The 22,130-nt window shown below is 49.5% G+C and overlaps 1 protein-coding gene across 1 annotated transcript; it reads right to left on the bottom strand.

The window, feature by feature from the left end:
• Window positions 1-6,069: 6,069 nt before the first annotated feature.
• On the bottom strand, window positions 6,070-18,151 carry C13H13orf46 (chromosome 13 C13orf46 homolog). The gene is made up of 9 exons (XM_032919252.1): window positions 17,914-18,151; window positions 15,859-15,910; window positions 14,384-14,543; window positions 14,248-14,295; window positions 13,243-13,293; window positions 11,666-11,733; window positions 10,022-10,100; window positions 7,095-7,279; window positions 6,070-6,484 (listed from the first exon to the last, which is right to left on the bottom strand). The coding sequence occupies exons 1-8, from the start codon at window positions 18,101-18,103 to the stop codon at window positions 7,214-7,216; spliced, it is 714 nt and encodes a 237-aa protein (XP_032775143.1). The 5' UTR covers window positions 18,104-18,151; the 3' UTR covers window positions 6,070-6,484; window positions 7,095-7,213.
• Window positions 18,152-22,130: the final 3,979 nt, after the last annotated feature.

The following is a 22,130-nucleotide window of genomic DNA, read 5'->3' as shown; positions in this document are numbered from 1 at the left end:
CTGGCTTGCTCAGACTTTCTTATAGAACCCAGGACCACCAGCACAGGGATGGCACCACCCACAATGGGCTGGGCTCTCTCCCATCTATAACTAAGAAAATGCTGGATCTTATGGAGGCATTTTCTCAGTTGAGTTTCCCAATGACTCTAGCTTGTGTCAAGTTGACATAAAGTTAGCCAGCACAGCTGACCCTTTGTCAACTACACACACACACACACACACACACACACACACACACACACACACACACCCCACCAGCAGCAGCAGCAGCAGCAGCAGCAACAACAACAACAACAACAACATAACAGGAACTAACAATCATTTGGTCATTGATCTCTCACAACACCAATGATCTCAAGTCCCCAATAAAAAGACACAGAGTGACAGAACGGATGGGAAAACAGGATCCGTCCTTCTGCTGCATCCAAGAAACACATCTCAACACCAAGCATAGACCTCACCTCAGGGAAAAGGGTTGGCGAAAGATATTCCACCAAGCAAATGGACCTAAGAAGAAAGCTGGTGAACTATTCAGAAGAGATAGGGGAGGAAAAATCCAAGAGGGCATTTCAATTCTTAACACCTATACCCCAAATACAACCAACACTACTACAGACTAAGTCATATATTGACCCTCATACACTGACAGTGGGAGACTTCAATACCCAGTTCTTACTAATATACAGGTCATCCAGACAAAAACTAAACAGAGAAATAGTGGAGCTAACAGACGTCATAAACCAAATGGACCTAACAGATGTTTACAAAACATTTCACCCAAATGCAAAAGGATATACCTTCTTCTCGGCACCTTGTGGAACTTTCTGCAAAACTGACCTCATACTCCAACAGGAAGCAAGCCTCAACATGTAAAAGAAAATTGTTATCACACCCTGCATCTGACCACCATGGATTAAAGCTGGGTATCGACAGCAGAAGCAACGGAAAGTTTACAAACTCATGGAAACTGAACAGCTCTCTACTGAATGAAAAAAATCGGTCAAGACAGAAGTTAAGAAATTAAAGACTTTCTAGAATCAGGCAAAAATGAATTTACTACACGCCCAAACGTATGGAGCGCAAGAAAGGAAGTTTTTAAGAGTCAGGTTCATACCACACCATCAAAATGACCAAGAGAGAAGAACCAGACCATGGTCACAAAGCAAAACCAAATCCCCAAAGTGTTACTAAAAATATCCGAAATATCTGGGATTCACTTACGATCTTCCAGACTCCTCCAAAGGCCTTGGTTGCTTCTCCAGCTCTGCCCTCTGCAGCAAACACAGCTTGTGCTCTAGGCTCCAGCTGGTTCCACTCCACTGCTCACGCCATTTTGGTGGTGGTCCTAGGATACTAGCGTCTCCGAAATGCTGGGATCTTCTGCTGCAACTGGGCTGTGCTTTTGCCAAGAGCCTCTCCTAGGTTCGTGGTGCCAACCCTCAGCTTCTCTTCACGACCCTTCAATCCTGGAGCTTTAGCTGACACTGAGGCTTCTCCATTGGCTCATTGTGGTCTCTCACAGGGCCAAGCCTCAGCTGCCCCGCGTGACCTCTTCAGTCCTTCAAAACCAGCACCACCTGGGCGACTCTTACCCTACCAAGTTTAGCTGTCAGCACAAGATACAACGTGGGCTGATTCTGGAGCACAGCTGTGTGCTGACTCTGAGGAAACACTTCCCAGAAGATTTCACCTCAGTGGAGCTGGTTGCTTTTTAATCACCGCTAATTTCTCAGTTCCAGCTGACCAGCATCTAGAATCCTAGTAAAACATCAGTTTTCCTTTATTGTTCTGGACTCATGTTAGTCACGGTGATTCTTCTGTCCCAACTGCCCAAAACCACAGATTCATAACCAAAGTTCTGGAAAGTCCTGGAGGAGTTTTCCCTTCTTCTGAAACTTCACACGCCAGGCAGGCCTCCATCACCTGCTTCAACAGCCCCATTTCCAAGCTCCCACAGAACGGTTCTCTAAGCTCTTGACACTCCATGGCTTTTCTACCCAAAGTTCCAAAGTCCTTCCATAATTCTCCTTCAAGTGTCTCACGGCAATACACTACTATCCTGGTATCAACTTATCTGATGGTTTCTATTGCTATGATTGAACATCATGACCCAAAGTAAGTTAGAGAGCTTAAATGAGTTTCTCTGGCTTACACTTACACGCTGTAGCCCGTTATTGAAAGCTCAGGACAGAAATCCAAGCAGGGATGGAACCTGGAGGCAGGAGCTGACACAGAGGCCATGAAAAGGGGCTGCCTACTGGCTTGCTCCTCATGGTTTGCTGGGCCTGATTTCTTATAGAACCCAGGAACACAGCCCAGGGATGGCCCCACCCATGATGGGCTGGACTCTTCCCCAATCAATCACTAATTAGAAAATGCCTTACAGCTGAATCTCGAGAGGAGCGTTTTTCTCAATTGGTTCCCGCTTTCCCATGACTCCAGATTGTGTCAAGTTGACCCAAAACTAGCCAGCACACCTGGGACTCCATTTGCAGCGCAAACGCAGACTCAGGATGTCTCTGCCTCGTTTAGCATTTAAAACCACCTGCCCCATACCTCTGAGAGGAATCGTCTAAAAAGACAACAGTGTATAAACTCATCAAACTGGGAACTGTAGAAGTAAACACATATTAAAATCATATCAATTCAACGGACCCATAGAAGACACCTTAAGTCAGCAACGGGCCAATGGGAGAGTCACCTACTTGTCACCTGAGTATCCTGTAAAAGAACTGAGAGGACTTAAGTGCCTAACAGTCATAGAAGCTTCATCTCTGCCTGGTCTCCACGGGGGATATGGAGTATTCAAATAGCCTTCAGTTTCCTCATTGTCTGGAGCCAGTTCTATACTTTGTATCCATAGCTTCTGGTTCCACTTTGTATCCATAGCTTCCCAGGGTCCCGCCCCGTGTGCCCCCCCCCCCGTCAGGCAGCTGAACTCTGCTCCAGAAGCTTGCCTCTGGCCCTGTGCTCTCAACAGTCCCCACCCTGTTGTCATCTCATTTTTGCAGAAACTCTATCTGCAGCTGCCTAGGACAGATGTTCTCACCCAGGGGTTGCCACCTTCAATAAATCTCTAGCTTCAGAAATATTTACAATTCATAGCAGTAGCAAAAAATAGTTATTTAGTAGCGACAGAAATGATTTTATGATTGAGGGTCACCACAACATGAGGAAATGTATTAAAGGGTCACAGCATTAGGAAGATTGAGACCTCTCAGGGAAGATTCTTTTAACCAAACACTTAACACTTAGTAGCCCATAACGTACATATACATGATGGGGAGATGTTCGGTGTGTGATGTGTAATGTGTAATTTAAGGGTATTTGTAAGTAAGATTGGAATAAGGCTGGAAAGATGGCTCAGCCATCAGAAACACAGAGAATCCTTGCAGAAGAGCTGAGTTCTGTCACCAGCACCCATTTCTTAGATCCCCTGTTGTGTCCATGGTATTAATTCCAATAAACTTCTTGCCCAAAAGAACATTCTACATCAGGGTTCCCGAATCTCAAAACAGACCTTTCACTGTGTTCCTGGGACAAATGTTAAGTTCAGGGGAACCTTGTCCCTTCCTGGAGGACAGTGCCACCTAGAGTCTATAACTGCTGGCTCCCTGTGCTCTATCTTCCAGCAGGAGATTGTGGGACCAGGGAAGGACCCCCTGCATAGAGTGACATCCTTGTCTGTTCACCCTGCTCACTGTGGCCATCCTATCAGTGGATGTTGGGCCTATGACACTAATTGTACTGTTGGCTGCAGACATTCAAGGTGTTTCCCAGTCAGAGGCACGAGTGGTTCTGATGTCATGGGTGTCTGAGCTGCAGCCTGGGGGACATTTTACACAGCCAGCTGTGAGACACACCCCTCCAAATCTGGAAAGGAAAATTACCTTCTCCTGGTTACTAGGGAGACGACAAGCCATGCAGTGTCGATGCAGAGCCAGGCTAACGTGTGAGGACCTGCAGAGTCATGACCCTCAGCCCTGGTATGGACATGGCAGGGTGGTGAGTTCTGGGGCTCTGGCTTCCTCCAACTCCTGTTCTTTCCAGGTCTCACTGACATTCCAGGTCCCCTTTTTTGTTCCTGGAATCTGTGACTGTTCCCACCTCAGGCAGAAAACTTGGCAGCAAACTCAGGAGGATGTCGGCCAGCCAGTCCTCAGAGGACCTGAGTGGGAGGCAGAGTTAGGCAGGCTTGTGGAGAGGGAAGCTCAGAGAGAGCTGCAGGCATGTCTCAGCATGCCTGGGCCTGCCTCACAACCTGGTTCTGCAGAGCTGCTGACTGGGGACTTTCCCTTTGCCTCTCATTCCGGAGGCTCCCCTCTTTCCCAGTGAGGGACACGGGACCGCAGGGAACTTTGTTGCCAAGTTGCCTGGATGCCAGGGGTGGGGAAGGAGACTGGAAGGTGGAAGATTGAACTCACAGTCAGACTGACCAGATATGGAACAGTCTTGTGATGAAACTTCAGCCTTGAGCACTTGGCGTTTGCCCAGGGACTTATGCCTGCCTATCCACCCTCATACAGCCTGGGGCTATGCTGAGCCTGAACTTGGTAGCCTCAGGCAAGTTGAAGCCGTGGATGAGAATTGGACCGGCAGGACTGTTACTCTCAGAAAATGAGCTGGTAGAGTAGACAGGAACTCCTTGGGAACAGAGGTCTTGGATTGGGAGGGGCACTAGTTTCATGGGCTAGGTCTCTTTGGGAGCAAGGGTTCTTGAATGTGGGATGGAGGACCTTGGAGAATGAAGTCTTCCCCGTCATGGGCACTGAAGAGAAGAGCTAGCTCTTCTCTAGGACTGGATGGATTCTGACAGGGGCCAGAGTTGTCCTGAAAGGTCATCAGCTCAGGAGAAGGGGCGGGGAGAGCCTGTTACTAGCCCATGAGGATGTATGCTCTACCCCAGTGTGGCTCACTCCCTGGGCTCTGCCTCAGCTTCCTGTCCTCTCCCCGTGCCTCAGTTTCTCCATCTGTAAAGCAAGGTTCTTCCTTTAAGATGCCTTAAGCTTTGTCAGACCCAACCAAGATGGCTGAAACCAGGGCTCCTTCACTGAGGCAGGCTGTCTGACCCTTGCAGTTCATTTGCTGGAAAGAACAGGAGTTGGAGGGTCCTGATGCCATAGGTCACTTTTGTCAGTTGCGGTCACAGTGTGCTGAGCTCTGGAAATGTGCCCAAAGCTAAGCTTACTCAGGGAAGATGCTAAGAACGTTGTAGGAAGTCATACCCACCCACCAGAGCCTCTTCTAGTGGAGATAGCAAGCCTCTCAGTCAGAGCCTGTCGGTGGGTGGGTCTCTAACCCCCTAGCAAACTCCCCAGGAGTCCTGACCCAGGAAATCGATGGGTGCCATTCTGATTTTCCCATGAAGCTTACAGCTCCCAGACTCCAGGACACCAAATGGACCATAATAGACCACACTTCCTCAACGTCCTTAAAGTTGCACGCTCTTCCCTGACATTGCAAAACTCCTTACCACCTCAGCTTCTCAGTGGGGAGTAACAGGCAGTCTGACTACATGGGACCTTCCCATTCCGCTATACCTATAAGAGGGGACCCACTCCGACTCTGCCTCATGGGCTTGAGTATGTATTAGAGCCTCCCAATGCCCACCGGCCTATCTATGGCATTTGGCCTGAATGCCTTTCAGAGCCCCCATGATACTGTCCCATCTCTGTCTGCAGATGCACCAGTAACTCTTTAAAGCAACTTCTTGACACAAAGGAGGAACTGCTCGGTGGCCCTAGGACTTTCTCAACCTTTCAAACCTGAGCCTGAATTCCATTGGGGCCATCCTGGAACCGCCTTTCTTCTTGGTCGTTCCATCCCAGCTTGGGTTCTCTGTTGGCACACATCCTGGACTCCCGTCGATGATGAACCCAATAGGATATCGCTCTAGGAGGGGGAGGCAGCAGACCCTCTCACCCTGTCCCATGCCTCCTAGTGACTGTGGCAATTCCAGAATCTCATTAGAGGATCAAGCTACTGCTACCCTCCCACCCCACCCCCACATAGTCAATGGACTCACCATGTCCACCATGTCCTTGATGAGTCCAGGTACTTACGGCCTCGGATGTTTGAGGAATTGTTTTGCTTAGATTTGTGTATGTGGGGTCACATGGGAGGGTGATTGAAGGAGGGGGGTCACATGGGAAGGTGATTGAGGGGTTCACATGGGAAGGCAACTGGGGAGTTCACCTCCCCAAGCATCCTTAGAGAACTAGGCTTCCAGATAGAGGTACTAAGGAGGGTTGTGGCCCAGGGCCTGAGGTGTAAGGATGTGGGTGTGGGAAGGACCAGTTCTGAGGTGACCTTGTCCCCTCTCCTCTCCAGCTGCGGCCTGAAAGTTGTCTATATACGACATTGTAACTCCAGCGATGCGTTCATATCGTGTTGTTCCCTTTAGTGAACAATTAGCTGGCGCTTAAGTCCTGTGATAGCCAGGAAGCAGGAGTGCCTGTTGGTCCTGTAGAGTTGGTTCCTAGGGCTGAAAGCGGAGCTGTTTGGAGAATCTGCGCCACCAGAGGGCGCCATCAGACAGCCCAAAGTGGCTACTGCCTAGTCCTGGTATTTGCACAAATAAACCCACAGGCGTGGTTGGAGGATAGAGGGGAATTGTGGGCAGGCTGCAGAAGGGTGTGCTGTGCAGAGGTGAAGGGAGAGACTGGTGCAGAGCAGTTACCACAAGCCTGCACAGCTAACAGGGCACCCACCCCTCCTCCTCCCGGCTCTGTCTGCCTCCTACCTTCATGTCTTAAGTAAACTTGACTGATTTACGCAAAGTCTAATTTTTATGAAACTCTTTGTGGATAAAATAAGTAGCATCCAGGGCTACTGTCTATTCCACTGTAGGCAGGGCCCATGGGGACACCAACTTGGTCTGTGGGCTGCCCCATCTCCTGTACCAAGGGACACCCCAAAATGGCTATCGGTAGCAATGCCTGTTATGTAGTAAAAACTTGAGAGTGAAAACCTCAGGGGCACTGTGATCGGAACACGGAACGCAATCTACTTGTGACCTGAGCAGAGGTCCCTGTTCCCTCCCTCTGCAGTGACCATCTGCTGGCAGATGAGTTAACTGTTGTCTGTCTCCTTACCTGTGATTGGACTTGGATTGGAAGAGGGTCCCTTGCCTCGAGTATCCGTTGGCTGCTGTCACTCTGGCCCTGCCCATGGGGGGGATCACGAAGCCATTCCAGGCCTAGGCTGTCTTCCCTTAGTCCCCAGAGAGCTCTACTAGTGGCTGAGTCAGAGGGGTCCCGTCCTGGGACGGCTGATGGTTCTAATAAAGCCAAGCTCGTGTCAGTGCCCTGGCTGGAAAGATCAGGCCCAAAGATGATTGGATCCTTGGGGTCTGAGTCATTGGGGCTCCTGGAAACCACCAGGTGGTGGGACGGAGGACCCTAGAACCTGGGTTGTCAGCCCTCCCCTGTATCCCAGCATCAGTTGGATCTGGGGAGCCAGGGGCTGTACTGGATCTTAATGGCAGGCAATCCTTCAACAGCCTCTGGACATCTGAAGCAGTAACAAGAAAGCCCACTGAGGAGTGGGCCCAATGTCTTTGTTATGCATGGCCCTGTAGACAGAATGCAGGCACCTTTTGTCCCTCAAGCTCCAGGCCTGTTTCATCCTTCCAGTAAAAATGGCTGTTTATGGCTGCTGCCCAAGTATAACTGAGCTCCCACTGCCCTGACACTGAGTCCTCAGCACATAGACGACCACTTCCTTCTCCTCGGGTACTGAGCTGCCAAGGGCTCTGAGCACCTCCTGCCCGGACCTCTTCTTTGATGGGGCAATTGATGCTAGGAAGCCGTAGGCCCCGAGACTCAGAGAGATAGGTGTGTAGAGAGGCTGGAGCTCCCAGGCACATGGGACGTTCAGAACCAAAGCCTCAAATATTTCCTGAATCTGATATCAGTCCCCGGACCAGGAAGATGCTGTGACCCTTGACAAAGACACACAGAAGCGACCATACTGCTGAGATTTAATCTAAGGGTTCTCCTATCCAGGTGCCCGGCCGTGGCCAGCCCAGAACTGCTATCCAGACACACCCACCAAAGATGGACAGGCAGACAGACTCATGCTGATGACAAGAGTCAAAAAGCAATGGCCGAGGCCCCCCTCTTGCATCCTGACAGAGGGACCAACCAGCTGTTCGTCCTCAAGTGTCCCTGAGTACCTGTCTCATTGGTGGCAGCTGGAGAATGGACCGGATTTGAAAAACCACATGGTGGGCCCAAATCGTTGCCTCGGTTTACCATATAGACCCACTCAGAGGACCATCTGGGCCCATTTACTGCCAGTGAATGATATGGGGAAAGAACTGCCCTTTCAACTAGGGGTTTAGGTGGGAATTGATGGATGGGCCTCCCTTCCCTCTCTACCCAGGGTGTGGCCTCCCTGTAAAGTAAGTCCTCCAAGACCCCTCTCTCAGGGAGACCACAGCTCCTGAATGTGCCTTTCTATGGCTAAATGACCTCAATTCCCACCCTGTACTCCACGTGCCCCGAAGGAAACAGAAGAGACACATACAAATTACTCATCTGTGGCCTGTGACCTCTGACCTTTGACTTCCAGGCGTCTCATCACCTGCTCTGTGTGCCTGTGTGCATATAAACACGGACCTGGAGCATGCCTGTATGTGACCCCTTATGTTTGTACCATGTAAGGGGTGTGTGCACTAGGAATGTACACACAAGTGTGAATACGTGTGCTTTATGTTTTATACATATAGCTGAACACTGTGTGTGTGCGTGTGCGTGTGCGTGTGCGTGTGCGTGTGCGTGTGTGTGTGTGTGTGTGTGTGTGTGTGTGTGTGTGTGTAATGTATATGAGGATCTGAAGAGCACAGCCCCAAGCAGATGAAGTTCTCTGGGTGGACTCTGGAGATGCACGTCTTATGTGAGAGAAGCTAGGCCCGCCCTTAGGATGAATAGAACCATATCAATTGCCACTGTTGGCCTGTGGCAGTCTGCTCTTATCCAACTGGTTAAAAAGATGGAAAGTGTCCACGTCTACCTTCTGCTCCCACATGGCTGGCCTGGCTCCCAACCCTGTGATCAGCTCTAAGCATTGGGCTCCCCATCTGCAGGTCAAAATGTCTAGATATTCCAGAGGCCCTGGCATCTATCTCTCAGGACCATGGCTGTGGTAATTGCCAAGAAAGGAGTGGCTCTAGCCAGCTGTCCGGACTGGGGCTATGATGGGCCCATCCCCAACTTGCCAGGGCTTGGGGTTTGTTACAGGAGGCCTTAAGCAATGAACAGCATCTCTGGATTTGTGTTACCTTTGCCCATTTAACTTGTCTCTCTGATAACAAAGCTAAGGATTCTGGGTAAATGAAAAGACTAGGTATCATGTCACACGTTCCTACACCTGGTGAAGGGCCATCTTCTCTGGGCTGGGAGCATGCGACCACAGCCAGATCCAAAGGTAGGAGGTCCCATCAGGAGGATCTTACGGTAATGCTGACTTTGGTGTCTCCAGTTTACCAGGCCCTGACCCAGTGACAAGCACAGAGGGTGGCCAGGCTGCTAGACCTTACCCTGAAGGAACTTTGGCACCCACTATGCCTTCCTCAGAGCACCATGTTCTTCTACTATGTATTTGGGCCCACTGCTGCTTCTAGATATTTCCGGGACCTGCAGGCTAGGACTAGGGCAGGCCAACAACACATTATTACTGACAGGAACACCTGTCTTAGCCACCCTCCTGCCTCTGTCCACATCCCATGGAGGAAGAAAATGATCTACAAAGACCACATCATATCGCCATGCCTCTGGTGGCCAAGGGCACACTGAGTGGTGCCCGTGCCCTGTGAGCATCGTCAGGCTACAACAGACACGGAATCTCTCCATCACAGCATCCCCGGCCCCTTCTCCCAGCTGTGGCTAATCTTACAAGATGCAAATCAAAACGGAAACCCCAGGGAACTGGTCAGAGGGGATCTGGAGTGAGCAGACGACCCCTGTGGCCCTAGTTGCGCAGAGCCCCCACCCTTCTCTGCCCTCCAGGCCTTGAGTACCTTCTCTGAAGCACTGCTGTTTTCCTTTGTCTTCTTCTTTGTGTGGTACGGAAGGCAACACACCCAGCTGGTCCTTATCCTGGAGGCCAAGAACACAAGGAACTAAGAACCCTCACCCTGCCCTGTGACCTCCTGGCTAGCAGACCCCACCCCAGTCTCTCCAGATTGCTCTCTCAAACCTCATGGCTAAAACTCTACAAAGTCCCAGAGACGTGAAACACCACCCCCACCCCCACCACCATTTATGGTCCTCTCACAGGAGGTAACGGTTCTCATTATGGTGCTAAGACGACCACTCAGCTCATGGTCAAGGTGGCCCAGTTGGGCTGCAATGGAGCCACTGGTGCATGATTGGCCCATCTCACTCCTGGGCACAAAACTGAGTCAGGGCAGGTTGTCAGGGGAGAGGTACAAACGGATGTCCCCACATCTGCTCGATCAGGTGACACATTGGTCCTTAGTCCCTACCAAGTAACCACCAGCTCTCAGGGTTATTCTGGCACCTATCCTACCTGTGGTAGCTAAATATTAGGGATTGGAACCCACACGTAGACAACAAATTCAATTTTTCAAATCAAAGTATAAAGCCACTTAGTAGGTGCCTTTGGCCAAATCCATGCATGCACGGGTGAGAAAAGGAATCACTTGGAAACCTTGCCTCTGTCGGTTGGACTTGGGAGTGGTACAATCTGGGTAAGTGTGGATGGGGTAGCCTGTCATGGCCGTAACAATAGCTCGTCAACTGGCTGCCTAGCAGAGAGAGGGCTAGGCGGAGTGTTAACACCGTTTGACCAAAGAGCAGAGCTTCTGGGTGGCTTCTGGTCCAGAGGGCACCCACCAGGCTACACAAACCCAGCCTGAGCCTGAGTGTGATAGGAATGATTGTGCAGCCTAGCACTGTCCTGGTTCTATAAGGTTGGATTAGGGGTGATTCTGAAACCCCCACTTTTCTGTGCAATTCCTCACGGTGTCAGTTCCTTGAAGACCACATGGCAGTTTTACATAGCCAATAGAGACATTTTATTCCAAAAGTCTAAGTAAAGCAGCATACTAACAGAGAGACACTAATTCTGAGAGGCGGGAGTTTGAGTAACTGCTATTGTGTTCTTTGTATTTCTCTGTATTGTTCTAAATGAAGTAAACTGGATCTCTGGGCCAGAGGCAGGCGTGTCCTTGGAACTCAATACCCTTCTTTGTGGCTAACGCCTCTTGACCTCAGGAAGTCTTGAAGCTTTGCTGGTCCGCACCAATGTATAAAACCTCGTAGGCCTAAACCCAGATGTGAAGGGCTGCCCTCTGCCTGACAGTACCCATGCGTGCAGGCCTCTCCAACCCAGCGTTCTATCGCTAAACTCCAAGCTGGAGACCCTGACGCCACAACCTTTGCCTTCTGCTTCTTGGTCACTTTGCTGGCTGATGGGTGGAGGGAAATGTGGATCCTGGTAAATTTGTTCCCCAGCTCTGAGAAAGTTTGCTGCGCTGTTCCTTGTTCCTTAGCCTCTCTGTCCCCCCCCCCCAAATCACTTGTCTTATGCATGGCTCAGGGAATGGAAGGAAGGTAGGAGGCGTGGTGCTGCCACCGTAAGAGTTTGTGGTGGGGATGCCACTCTGGAGAAGCACCCCCATCCAGGTAGCAATACTCACTCATCTTCAGACAAGTACCCCGTGTCATGGGGGGGCCTCTTCTCTTCTTTAATGGCACAGGTGATGACCTGTGGGAAGTAGTAGAAGAACCTAGGGGACCCACCCAAGGAACAGACAGGGACAGAGGTCAGTCCCCTGTGACCCTGAATGTCCTTCCAGACTGTAGTCCATTGAGTGGGAATGCCCATCAGGGACCCTGGTTCCTGGCTCCATAGCCTCTGGGTTAGAATGGGGAGACCTGGTCCTTTGCTCTCTTCTATTGGTTGACCCTTTCTGGAGTCCTTAGAACTCATGGCTTCATAGAGCCGTAACTCCATGAGATTTAATGGTCAGTCTTTTTCTTAACCATATTGTATGATTCAAAAGGTAAAGGTAAAACAGGCATAATCGGGAAAATAATCAACCCTCGGGCACCCTTTGAACTCGTCAACAGAGATCCTTGGGAATCATCCAAAAAAAAAAAAAAAAAAAGGCATCTGTTCATTTCAGCAGAGAATCAGAGGAAGAGACTCCTAATAACCATGTTGGCAAGCCACCGAGAAAAGCCTCATTCTATGGATAATCAAGGTGATGGTGATATAGACCATGATAATAATGATAAGGGTGATGATGGACGTGGGGATGTTGATGGTGACGATGATGTGGCGTTGATATCAATGGTAATGGCAGAGATATTGGTGATGGTGGTTGGGGATGTTGGTGGTGACAGTGATACCGAGTGTGAAAATACGGCGTCACACATAAAAATAGCAGCAACTGTCGTTACAGTAGTGATAACGTTGATGGTAACGATGGCCCCACCAGTGGTGATGGCGGTGATGGAGAGAGATGGTGAGACAGCAGTGTTGTGATCCCGGTGGTGATATCAGTGACACTTAATTCCAAGGTCACAGTTTTTGCAGGCTTTGGGAAACACCCCTGAGATGCAGTTACTATGGTTTCCACCCCGTGATGGAACATTGAGCACAAGAGGCTCTGGATGGTTTGAGCAGTTACTGACAAAGTCATCTTCCTCCCATTTTCCCAGCTCCAAGTGCACCATCTACTCTACACAGCACAATTCCTTCAGAAGCTCTAGGTGAAAAGGCTGGTGCTAGAGGGAGGGAAGGAGGGAGGTGGGTGAGAGAGAGAGAGAGAGAGAGAGAGAGAGAGAGAGAGAGAGAGAGACAGACAGACAGAGACAGAGAGAGACAGAGACAGACAGAGAGAGAGAGACAGAGAGAGAGAGAAAGAGACAGAGACAGAGAGTGAGAAAGACAGAGAGAGACAGAGAGAGAGACAGAGACCGAGACAAACAGATAGAGACAATGAGAGAGACAGAGACAGAGAGTGAGACAGAGATATATGAGAGACAGAGACAGACAGACACAGAGAGAGCTAGACAGACAGAATGTAGGTGTTCTCATTCTATTCCCAAAGGCAGGTCCTTAGCACCAGCACCATGGAGGGTCCCTGGAACTCCTGGACTTGGGTCTCCGCCTCCCCCTTCAACATGTGTCTGTTATGCTCCAACCCACAGTGCAAGGGCTTTCTCAGTGGGTAGTTTGGATTTCTGGTCTGGCGGGTTTTGCCTGTACCTCCTCCTCAGTATGGTCGCCCAGGTCGATCTCCACAAACACAGATGGTTTCTGCGGATGGAAGTGATAATTCATGAGTGAGCTTGACAGAATGCAGACTTCTAGACATCTGGGTCTGAGTGGTTCCACCAGATTCTGAATCCACCAGCTTCTCCTGCGAAGCTTGGCAGAGTCTCCATGTTGACATAGACAGCAAAGTGTCCAGAGGGTTAGCTCTGGGCAGAAGAGGGAGGTGTATGGCCGTCTGCCTCATTCCTACTCATTGGAAACAAGTTATTGATATCCCATGGGGGTTCTTCCTCCTTGACTTTGAATGCTAGGGCCTTCAGGTGACAAGGTACCTGAGACCTGGGGATTTCTCCTCAGCCCCGATCTATTGGGAGGACATGGGTCACATCCACCACATACTTGCCCAGAACGGAGCTTCACTGACACGAAATCTACCCTGCATGGTGGGACGATCCAACAGTTCAGGGAAGGCCACCTTGGTTTCTGTCTGGCACTTTAGTTGGCCCAGAATCTTACTAAGTACTACCTGTTGTAAAGTCCTGGTGAAGAATGTGTTCTACTGTCACCATTCCCTGTGACATGGCCTGGGAAGGAGGAGAAAACGACCTCCCTCTGTGAAGGTCACTGTGGCCTTCAGTATGATGCTCGTACATCTCACCTCAGAAGCCAAGGTCAGGTGTGCCTTTGATCACCACACCTCGTGAGGGTCTCCTGGGTGTATTACTGGGGGCTAAGCTCAACAGGAAGGTGGAATCCTTTCGAGATCCACACCCTTAGACTTCATTGTTTGGCAAGCTAGGGCAGGATGCTGTAGCATCAGTCAAAGTGCTCCAGAGCTTGGTCTCCTAATCCCTTAGTGGCCCAGTTGGACAGCACAGCGCCTGCTCAGATGGCTTTATGGGACACAATCCTACAGTGTGCTCATAGCCCACTGGAATTTGTCTATAGACAGACTTACATATCCTAACTCCCGTGGCTAAAGTGAGAAGTTCTTGCCTGTTTTTCTAGAAGGTTATCCAGCGTCATGGACTCTGAATGCTCCTCCTGTAAGTCCAAGAAGACACCAGTAGGTGAGTACAGGGACACCTCACGGGAGGACAGACAGAGTGGACAGAGCTGCCCAAAGCCTGACCTCAGCCACAGAGAGACATCTTTCTTTGGAGGCGTCGTCCTGTGGCCCTGCGGCGCTGGCCTCCGAGTCACTCTTCTCTGGGTCCATTTTCTCACACTTGTCCGGTTTTCCCACCTCATCATGGCTCCCTTTCTTCTTGTCATCCTCTAGGCTCGCCTGGCTAGAGGTAAGCGTGATAGGGGCGTCAACGAGGCAGTTTGGAATAAATGTCAGGACAGGAGTCACTTGCCCTCTTTCCGGCTCCTCTCCTAATGCTAGGAGTGGGGTAGGCCTGGGGGCCCTTTGGAGGTAAAAAGGAAGACCCTATTCCCCCTAATAATTCATCTGGAGGCACCAGCCCTGCTCCCTCCAGCTAGAGACCTTACTTAGGGCATCAGTGGATGGATCTGTGCCTGTCACTCATGGCCACCTTAGTGGCTCCCCTACCCTGTGTATTTTGGCTAAGGAGACGGAAGTAGGGATAGGGAATGCAGGTACCTTCTTATCATGACTAGACCAGAGGTAAGACTCAGATAGCTGCCGGCCCTTGACATACTTGGGGTTACATTTCCCAAAGTCCCTGTCTTTTATCTGAGGCTAGACAGATGCTAACGGCCTACGTAACGTGACACCTCGAGTGACTTCTTAGTCACCAACATCCTTCCACCTCAGTATTTTCTGGTCTAGTACCTTCCATTGGTGTTGGCTCATGGGAAGTCATTTGTAATCAGGCTGCCTGCCTGTTCCTGGTCCACAGTGAACGGACTTTGGGACCTGAGGGAAGCCCTTGGGTTCCATGAATTTTAAGCCCTGTAGAGGGCAGATGGTAGAAAGTATGGAGGAAAGTGTTAGGTGGCCAGACATCTTGTTCTACCTGACCAATAGACATCTTGTTCTACCTGACCAATAGACACCTTGTTCTACCTGACCAATAGACACTTGTTCTACCTGACCAATAGACACCTTGTTCTACCTGACCAATAGACATCTTGTTCTACCTGACCAATAGACATCTTGTTCTACCTGACCAATAGACATCTTGTTCTACCTGACCAATAGACATCTTGTTCTACCTGACCAATAGACATCTTGTTCTACCTGACCAATAGACATCTTGTTCTACCTGACCAATAGACATCTTGTTCTATCTGACCAATAGTGAGGTTGGTTATGTACCCTTCCCGCTCAGCAAGGAGACCTGGATGGGCCCAGTTGACGCGAGATAGGGTGCAGATTCCTTTCCAAGAGAGGCACACGGAGATATTTGTTGAGACGGACAAGGACCAGCCAGCAGGGCTGCCAAACAAGTGAACGGGCTGTGTGCAGTGGGCTCTGTTTTTATGACAAAGTCTCTTGGATAAAGAGGATCCTCCACCCAACCAACCACCCTTCATTACAAGGATTCAGTTTCCTTTGGGTCCCCCCCCAAGTCCTGACCCTGACCCACTCCCCACACCCCAATCATCACATTTCAGAGGAAAGCCTCTTCCACTCACCAGGTGCCGTCATCTGTGTCATTTCTTGGGTCTTTACTTTGGTCCTCGGAGTCTGAGGAGCGAGGGTGGTTGGTTAGTACATGAGCATATAAGGAAGATATGATGGCTCCTGCATCTAGGCCCTCCAACAGTCTGCTGCCCCTCAGGCTCACTGTCCTGCTTGGCAGTCTTCTCCCAGAAGGCTCAAGGCCAGCCTGAGGTCAACAGCCGTGGCTAAGAGACTTCCCTTTCTCATCTCTGTTGGCCTCTTTGGTCATGCTCCAAACATACCTCCATCTCTCTTGTCCCAGCACCTTCGACGCCTGGGCTTAAGCCTTGAGCCTACCTCATGCATTGCTGTAAAAGCACCACCTCTTTGCTCTCTTATTATATGTTTGTGACCCACGCTAGGCATCCATGCCTCCTGGGACACATCCACAGGCTGGCAAATGTCCTTATCTCAGCATGGATTATTGACCTGGCAGAGGAGGAGACAAGAAGGGACCCTCCCAAGAAGTAGGAAGATTTGCTCAGGGACATCCTGACTGCTGATGCCTCACAGCTCTGAGGCCCATCATTGGGGTGATTTTAATTATTCTCTATCCCGTGAGGCAGGAGGTACCTTGAATGTGCTCAAGGCTGAGGGGACCCTAACAAGTTGACATGAATACCCTAGCTTCAGGGCAATAACTGCAGGGAACTGCCAGGTGGTCCTGGGGGGAGCTAGCTGCTCTGTGAGGTGTCCCCACATGGCATATTCCTTCTGCATGAAACTTCCTCCCCTCAACCTCTGGGGACCTCGCAGTTCAGCAGTGTCCAAAGGGAAGAGTTGTGCACAGATGGCTTCTTTGAGGCTTTATTCTGGATTCTCCCCCAGGGTTGGCATCTGGGCCAGACCTCAGCTGGCATTACCTGTTCCCCCACAGTGGCTTTGTGACTCAGACAGGAATCCAAAAAATGCTAAAAAGGAGTTCTTCTAGAAAGCAAGCCCAGAGCCTGAGTTGGAGGTTACCTTGTTCTGCAGAGTTCCCTTATAGAGCAGGCTAGCCCTTTCCCGGGGGGTTTAGCTTGCAGGCTAGTTGAAGGCAGTGCAGGATAAACTTCCTCACAGGTTGTCTTTCTATGTCTTTCCACCCATTTCAAGCTTCACCCCAATCCCCCATGACGCCCCTCATAGACATGCTGGTGCTTAGCCACCTGTCTCCTTTCCAGAAGCAAACCTGTCCCTTCCTGTGCTCAGCACTCCCGACCTTGGTCTGTGCCCTGTGTCCCTTTCTCAGGAGACCCTGTGCTTGTCTCTGTTGCCTGCACTGCTGAACTCAGTTGCGGACATCTGTGGATGGCAGCTACCTGTCCAACAGTGAGGGGCAGGAGGCTGACATCTTTTAACTGGGGCCAGGGGATGTTACCCAGCGTTGCACAACAATTCAGACCTTGGCAGTTCTCACATACCCCAGGGAGGGAAAAAAAAAAAGGCAGGTTTCAGTCCCATCCCAGCCTCAGATGAGAGTCCAGAGGGTCAATTGGTGGAGGAAGGAAGCTGATGGGAGGCCTGCTGGCGATTTAAATATTTCCAGAAGATTTAAAAGTGGACTGGGAGGGCAGGAGAAATGGTGTTAAATGTACTTCCAGAGTCCCGGATTTGGTTCCCAAAACTCACACGGGACTCAAGTCTAATTCCAATCCCAGGGGATCCAACGCCCTCTCCTGGTCTCCATAGCACTGCACATACATGGGGCACATACATGTGTGCAGGCAAAATACCCATATACAGAAGGTAAAAGGACCGGAAACTCCCCAGCGCTCCCTCCTAAGTACGCATGCACATGTAATAGGTGCCTGTGTTTCAGAAGATGCTAACTAGTAGGAGACTCTTCCAACCCTCATCTTTCTTACTTAATGTACTAAGCAAAGAGCAGCCGAGAGAAAGGCAGGGTTTCCACGGCCTGGTGCAGTTCTGAAGTTAGAAACCAGCTACCTTCTCCTAGCAGGAATGTGTCTTGCACACTCTATTTTCTTGAGGCTGGGCCGGCTCTGCCTGCCCTCCCAGCCCTCTGGGAGGGAGCCACCCCCTACCTAGCTCCTTGCGTAGTAGTTTCCTGATGCAGATCGGTGGGTCCCCCTTCTGGTGCAAGCCACCCACACTCCTGCTCCTCTGGAGTTCTGCCCCTTCACTGGCCACCTTGAGGTATACAGGGGTTATTCCTGAGGGCAGGGCTCCAGGCCCAGGCCGGTGCTTCCTGTGAGTGGCAGGATCCTTCTCCATCCTGACCCAGAGGGGAGGAGGGAGTCACCAGCACAGCCTCAGACCAAGGGCATCTCTGCCAGCCTCTCCCTACCTCTCCGCCAGCAAAGTGGTCCAGCACCGTTGCTATGGTGCTGCTGTGACATCACAAGTTAGAGCTGAATGGTTATTGAGGGCTGTCCCAGAGGTCCCCGCTGGCTCAAGGGTTTTTTTGGAGTGGTTTGCTATCTGCCACTTTCCTGTGCGTCTGGATTCTTTAACAGTCATGGGTTTCTAAAAGGCCGTGTCTCACGCATGTGTGTTCCTGAGGCCAGTGCTTTGTCCCATTTGGGAATCTTTCCGTTTCTTCGGGCATGAGGAGGGCAGGAAGCAAAGTCAGGAAAATAAATGAATGAATGGCCCTGGGGCAGTGTGATATTCAGGCTGGTGGGTCAGAACTTACCACTGAGAGTAGGGCTTGGTGGGAGACATTTTGGTGATTTACAAGGACAGCGAAATCTGCCCATATGGGACCTCAGCCTCAACGGCCTCGACTGGAAAGATGTCTCCCAGTTGAAGGCTAGAGATCAAGGAGGGGCAGGGATGTCTCCCTTGCAGCCTCTCCCAGGATCTACAGATGTCATCTTCATGGGCTGCCCCCAATCTGTTTCTTCATTGCCTCTGTGACAGCAGACACAGTGGACTGGGGCGCCCCCTGGTGTCAACAGAGCACACGACACTCCCCTCATAGGGGATAGACATTTGTTCTATAGCTAGATACAAGTGACCACTGCCTCAGAGCACATTCGAATGACTCCAAACTCAATGTTCCAACGTAGTAACAACCAGACAAGTTTTTTTCTTTAAATTATGAGTGTGTGTGTATCTGTGCATGTATATGTGTTGGGGGATTGGTCTGGTGCTGCTATGTTTTTCAAATACTAAATACTGGCCCCCAAGATCTGGTTGTCTCCAATGAGTAAATCCTCATGTACACCAGTGATGCTATGTAAATCTTGCTCCCCGATTTAAAACTACCAGCTAAATAAAGGTGGCTATGGCCAATCACTGGGGAGAACAGAAGAGGAGACGCTTCGGACACTGGGCTGGAGGCTGCAGGTGGGGACCACAAGAAGAGAGAGAGGGAAGGAGGGGGGAAACAGAGCAGGAGATCTCCATTAGAAGTGACGGAGCAGGAACACGTCGTGCCCAAATGACAGACTTCTGGATCAGAAGTAACCAGGGCAGGATTTGGACAGTAAATGTTTGTTGCGGATTGCTGAATCAGACCAGCAGATAAAAAAATCCTAACTCCAGAACAGAAAAGGAAGATATGCTACATCAGGAAGGAGATTTTACATTTGTTCCAACAGGAAAAGCGAAGCTATGGGGTCCTTCCAAACTGATAAGGATCAGATACGGCCGGGGAAGAATCAGACGGCAAGTATTTGGGGAGCACAGCTGGGGACTTAAATCTAGCAAATGGGAATATGGATTAGGGGTAACCCCCCAATGATTGTGCAGGAGCTCGTGAGATAGTCCCTCTGTTACTGGCAGGAGCTGGCTGTGTCATATTAATAACTAACAATTTATCAATCTCAATTTACAGGTATGCGCTCATGTGAGTGCAGATGCTGGCATGGTCCAGAAGAGGGCGTTGGAACCCCCGGACTTGGCATTACAGGCAGTTCTGAAGCATCCGATTTGAGCACTGGGAACTGAACTCTGATAGAGTCATGTGCTCTTAGCACGGAAGCATATTCAGCCCCTTCAAGTTTTTACATTAGCAGGGCAAAGAAAGTCAGAAACAAAGGCCCTTTTCAAATACACCGGTGGAAAACTTATATAGATGGGCTATAAAAAAGGCAGAGAACCTCAGCTCTGGGCCTTAGACGCTGTAGGGGGAAACTAGGGCTTTGTTAATACATTCCAAAAGGTTGCTCCAGTTAGTCACAGATTGCGAGGCTGGCAAGGCATGGCTATGAAGGTGGCTCAAGAGAGTCCACGAGGAATTGTAATCAGGCTTCAGACCTGCAATATTCCCACCCATCCACAATCATTGATATTCGTATCAGGTACAGCCTGGAGAAGATTCAGGGCAAGGCGCTGGTCCATGCAGGGACTTTGGTTTCCGGTTCTTTCTATCAGCCAAGTATCACATGTCATTTATTAAGTATTATGAAAGTTCCATGTCTACAGGGAAGACTTCCTAGGAACTGATGTGGCAAAGGCTTGAGCAGCCAGGAGACCAGGCTTCAGGAGAGAGGAAAAACTGGTAAAGCGGTTAAGGAAGAAACTCCTGGATCGTATCATTAAAACCAACTAGCCAATCACGATTAAGAGCTGGTGCTTTTTTTTTTAAATCATGGGTATTTGACAAAATGTGGCATCTAATAGTGACATACTGAAAGTAATCCAGAACATGATCTTCAGAGTGAAGGTGTAGATGAGGAAATCAGGCCCTTTGAACAAACAAACCTTCCTAGGTTGACTCTCTGTTTCTCCTGTACTTACAGCTAATTATACTCTATGAACTGTTTTATTTGTACGTGGAATATCTAGATTGCTATCTTATAATTTGCTTTTCTTTCTGGCCAGACTTCTAGCTCTAACCTGCTGTGACATGGATAAATCTAATTCTTAAGGAAATCCGGTCTTTCACCAGGTCCTCTGGGTATATATTTTAGTATTTTATATAAAATTATACTATTATTATTATTATTTATAGTTTAGTATTTTAATGGGTGCTCCTGAACATATGGATGAGTTTTCTCTTCAGGCTCATTTCCTTCTGTGGTTTGTCCAACTTCGATGTGACAGCTTCTGTTTATTATGTCTTATTTTGTAGTGCTTGGTTGTTACCTCTTAGAAACCCGTTCTTTCCTAACGAGAGACAGAAAGGGAATGGATCTGGGGTGAGGGGAGGTGGGAACTGGGAGGAGTAGAGGGATCGAAAAGTGAGATCAGGATATATTAAGAAAAGAATTGTATCTGTTTTGTTTTATTTTGAAGCAAGTTTTCTCCCTGTAGCTCTGGCTGTCCTGGAACTCACTCTGTAGACAGAACTCACAGAGATCTGTCTGCCTCTGCCTCCCAAGTGCTGGTATTAAAGGCATGCATCACGCCTGGCCAAGAATCTATTTTTAATAAAAGGGGGAAATTGATCTTCAATATCTAAATTATAGTTCTCACCTGTGAATGCTATTATACTGGCACCATACCAGATTTTTCTTGGTAAATGAAAAGTCACATTACAGAAGAGATTTAACAATGTAACATTCCTTTAGATTTTCTTTTTAATAAGATTATCTTTTCCTGGGGCTGGAGAGATGGCTCAGTGGTTAAAAACACTGGCTGCTCTTCCAGGGGTCCCGTGTTCAATTCCCAGCACCCATATGGTGGCTCACAACCATCTGCAATGGGATCCGACTCCCTGCTCTGTCATCTGGCACACATGCAAATAAAGAACTCAAAATACATACATAGATACATTTAAAAAAAAAACCTTTCTCCGTGGACCAAATAATTTGTAACAGTGATAAAAAAATGAGGTGTCAGACCAATTAGGAGAGAAGACAATCGATCTCTAATAATAACAACAGTCATGACATTTCATACCTTAAATGCAAATGTTTCTTGATTATTTAAGGTATCCTACAGTAAAAAAAATTAAAAAGCCCCACCTAAATTAGGCTCTGGGCCTGCAACATCCAACCTAGTCACACGCACGGAGAGTCTTACCAGTTAATCCGCAGACGCCCAGTGGAGGCTGGTGCTCTTCCTAGAAACGCGGCTTCACACCGGTGATCTGACTTCAGCGTCCTAACTTCCCCAGACCCCCTCCTTAAACATGGCGTGCCCGGGTTTCAGGTGTGATGCCTTCAGCAGATGCTGCTGGGAGCACAACCTGAGCTAACACGGCCTAACCTAAGATTCCTGGTGGTCTGTTTTCTACCCCACAGAGACTGGTCTATCCCTAGCCTCCCTGGCCTTAACCTGATGAGATTAGGTGCGAACCCTCCCTAGCCCCAGTCATCTGAATCCCTACGCAGGCTCGCTGGAGTGCGAG

This window comes from Rattus rattus, chromosome 13 (assembly GCF_011064425.1).
Source record: "Rattus rattus isolate New Zealand chromosome 13, Rrattus_CSIRO_v1, whole genome shotgun sequence".
Classification (NCBI taxonomy): Eukaryota; Metazoa; Chordata; class Mammalia; order Rodentia; family Muridae; genus Rattus; species Rattus rattus.
Note: the sequence above shows the minus strand (reverse complement) of the source record. Positions and strands in the feature narration are given on the sequence as shown.

Excerpts from the sequence above, each read along its gene's own strand:
- C13H13orf46 (XM_032919252.1), bottom strand. The coding sequence starts at position 18,103 with ATGGAGAAGGATCCTGCCACTCACAGGAAGCACCGGCCTGGGCCTGGA. Across the intron at positions 14,296-14,383 it reads GATGTCTCTCTGTGGCTGAG|GAGGAGCATTCAGAGTCCAT; the intron begins GTCAGGCTTTGG and ends TTGGACTTACAG. Across the intron at positions 7,280-10,021 it reads ACAGCAGTGCTTCAGAGAAG|AACCATCAGCCGTCCCAGGA; the intron begins GTACTCAAGGCC and ends TGGCTTTATTAG.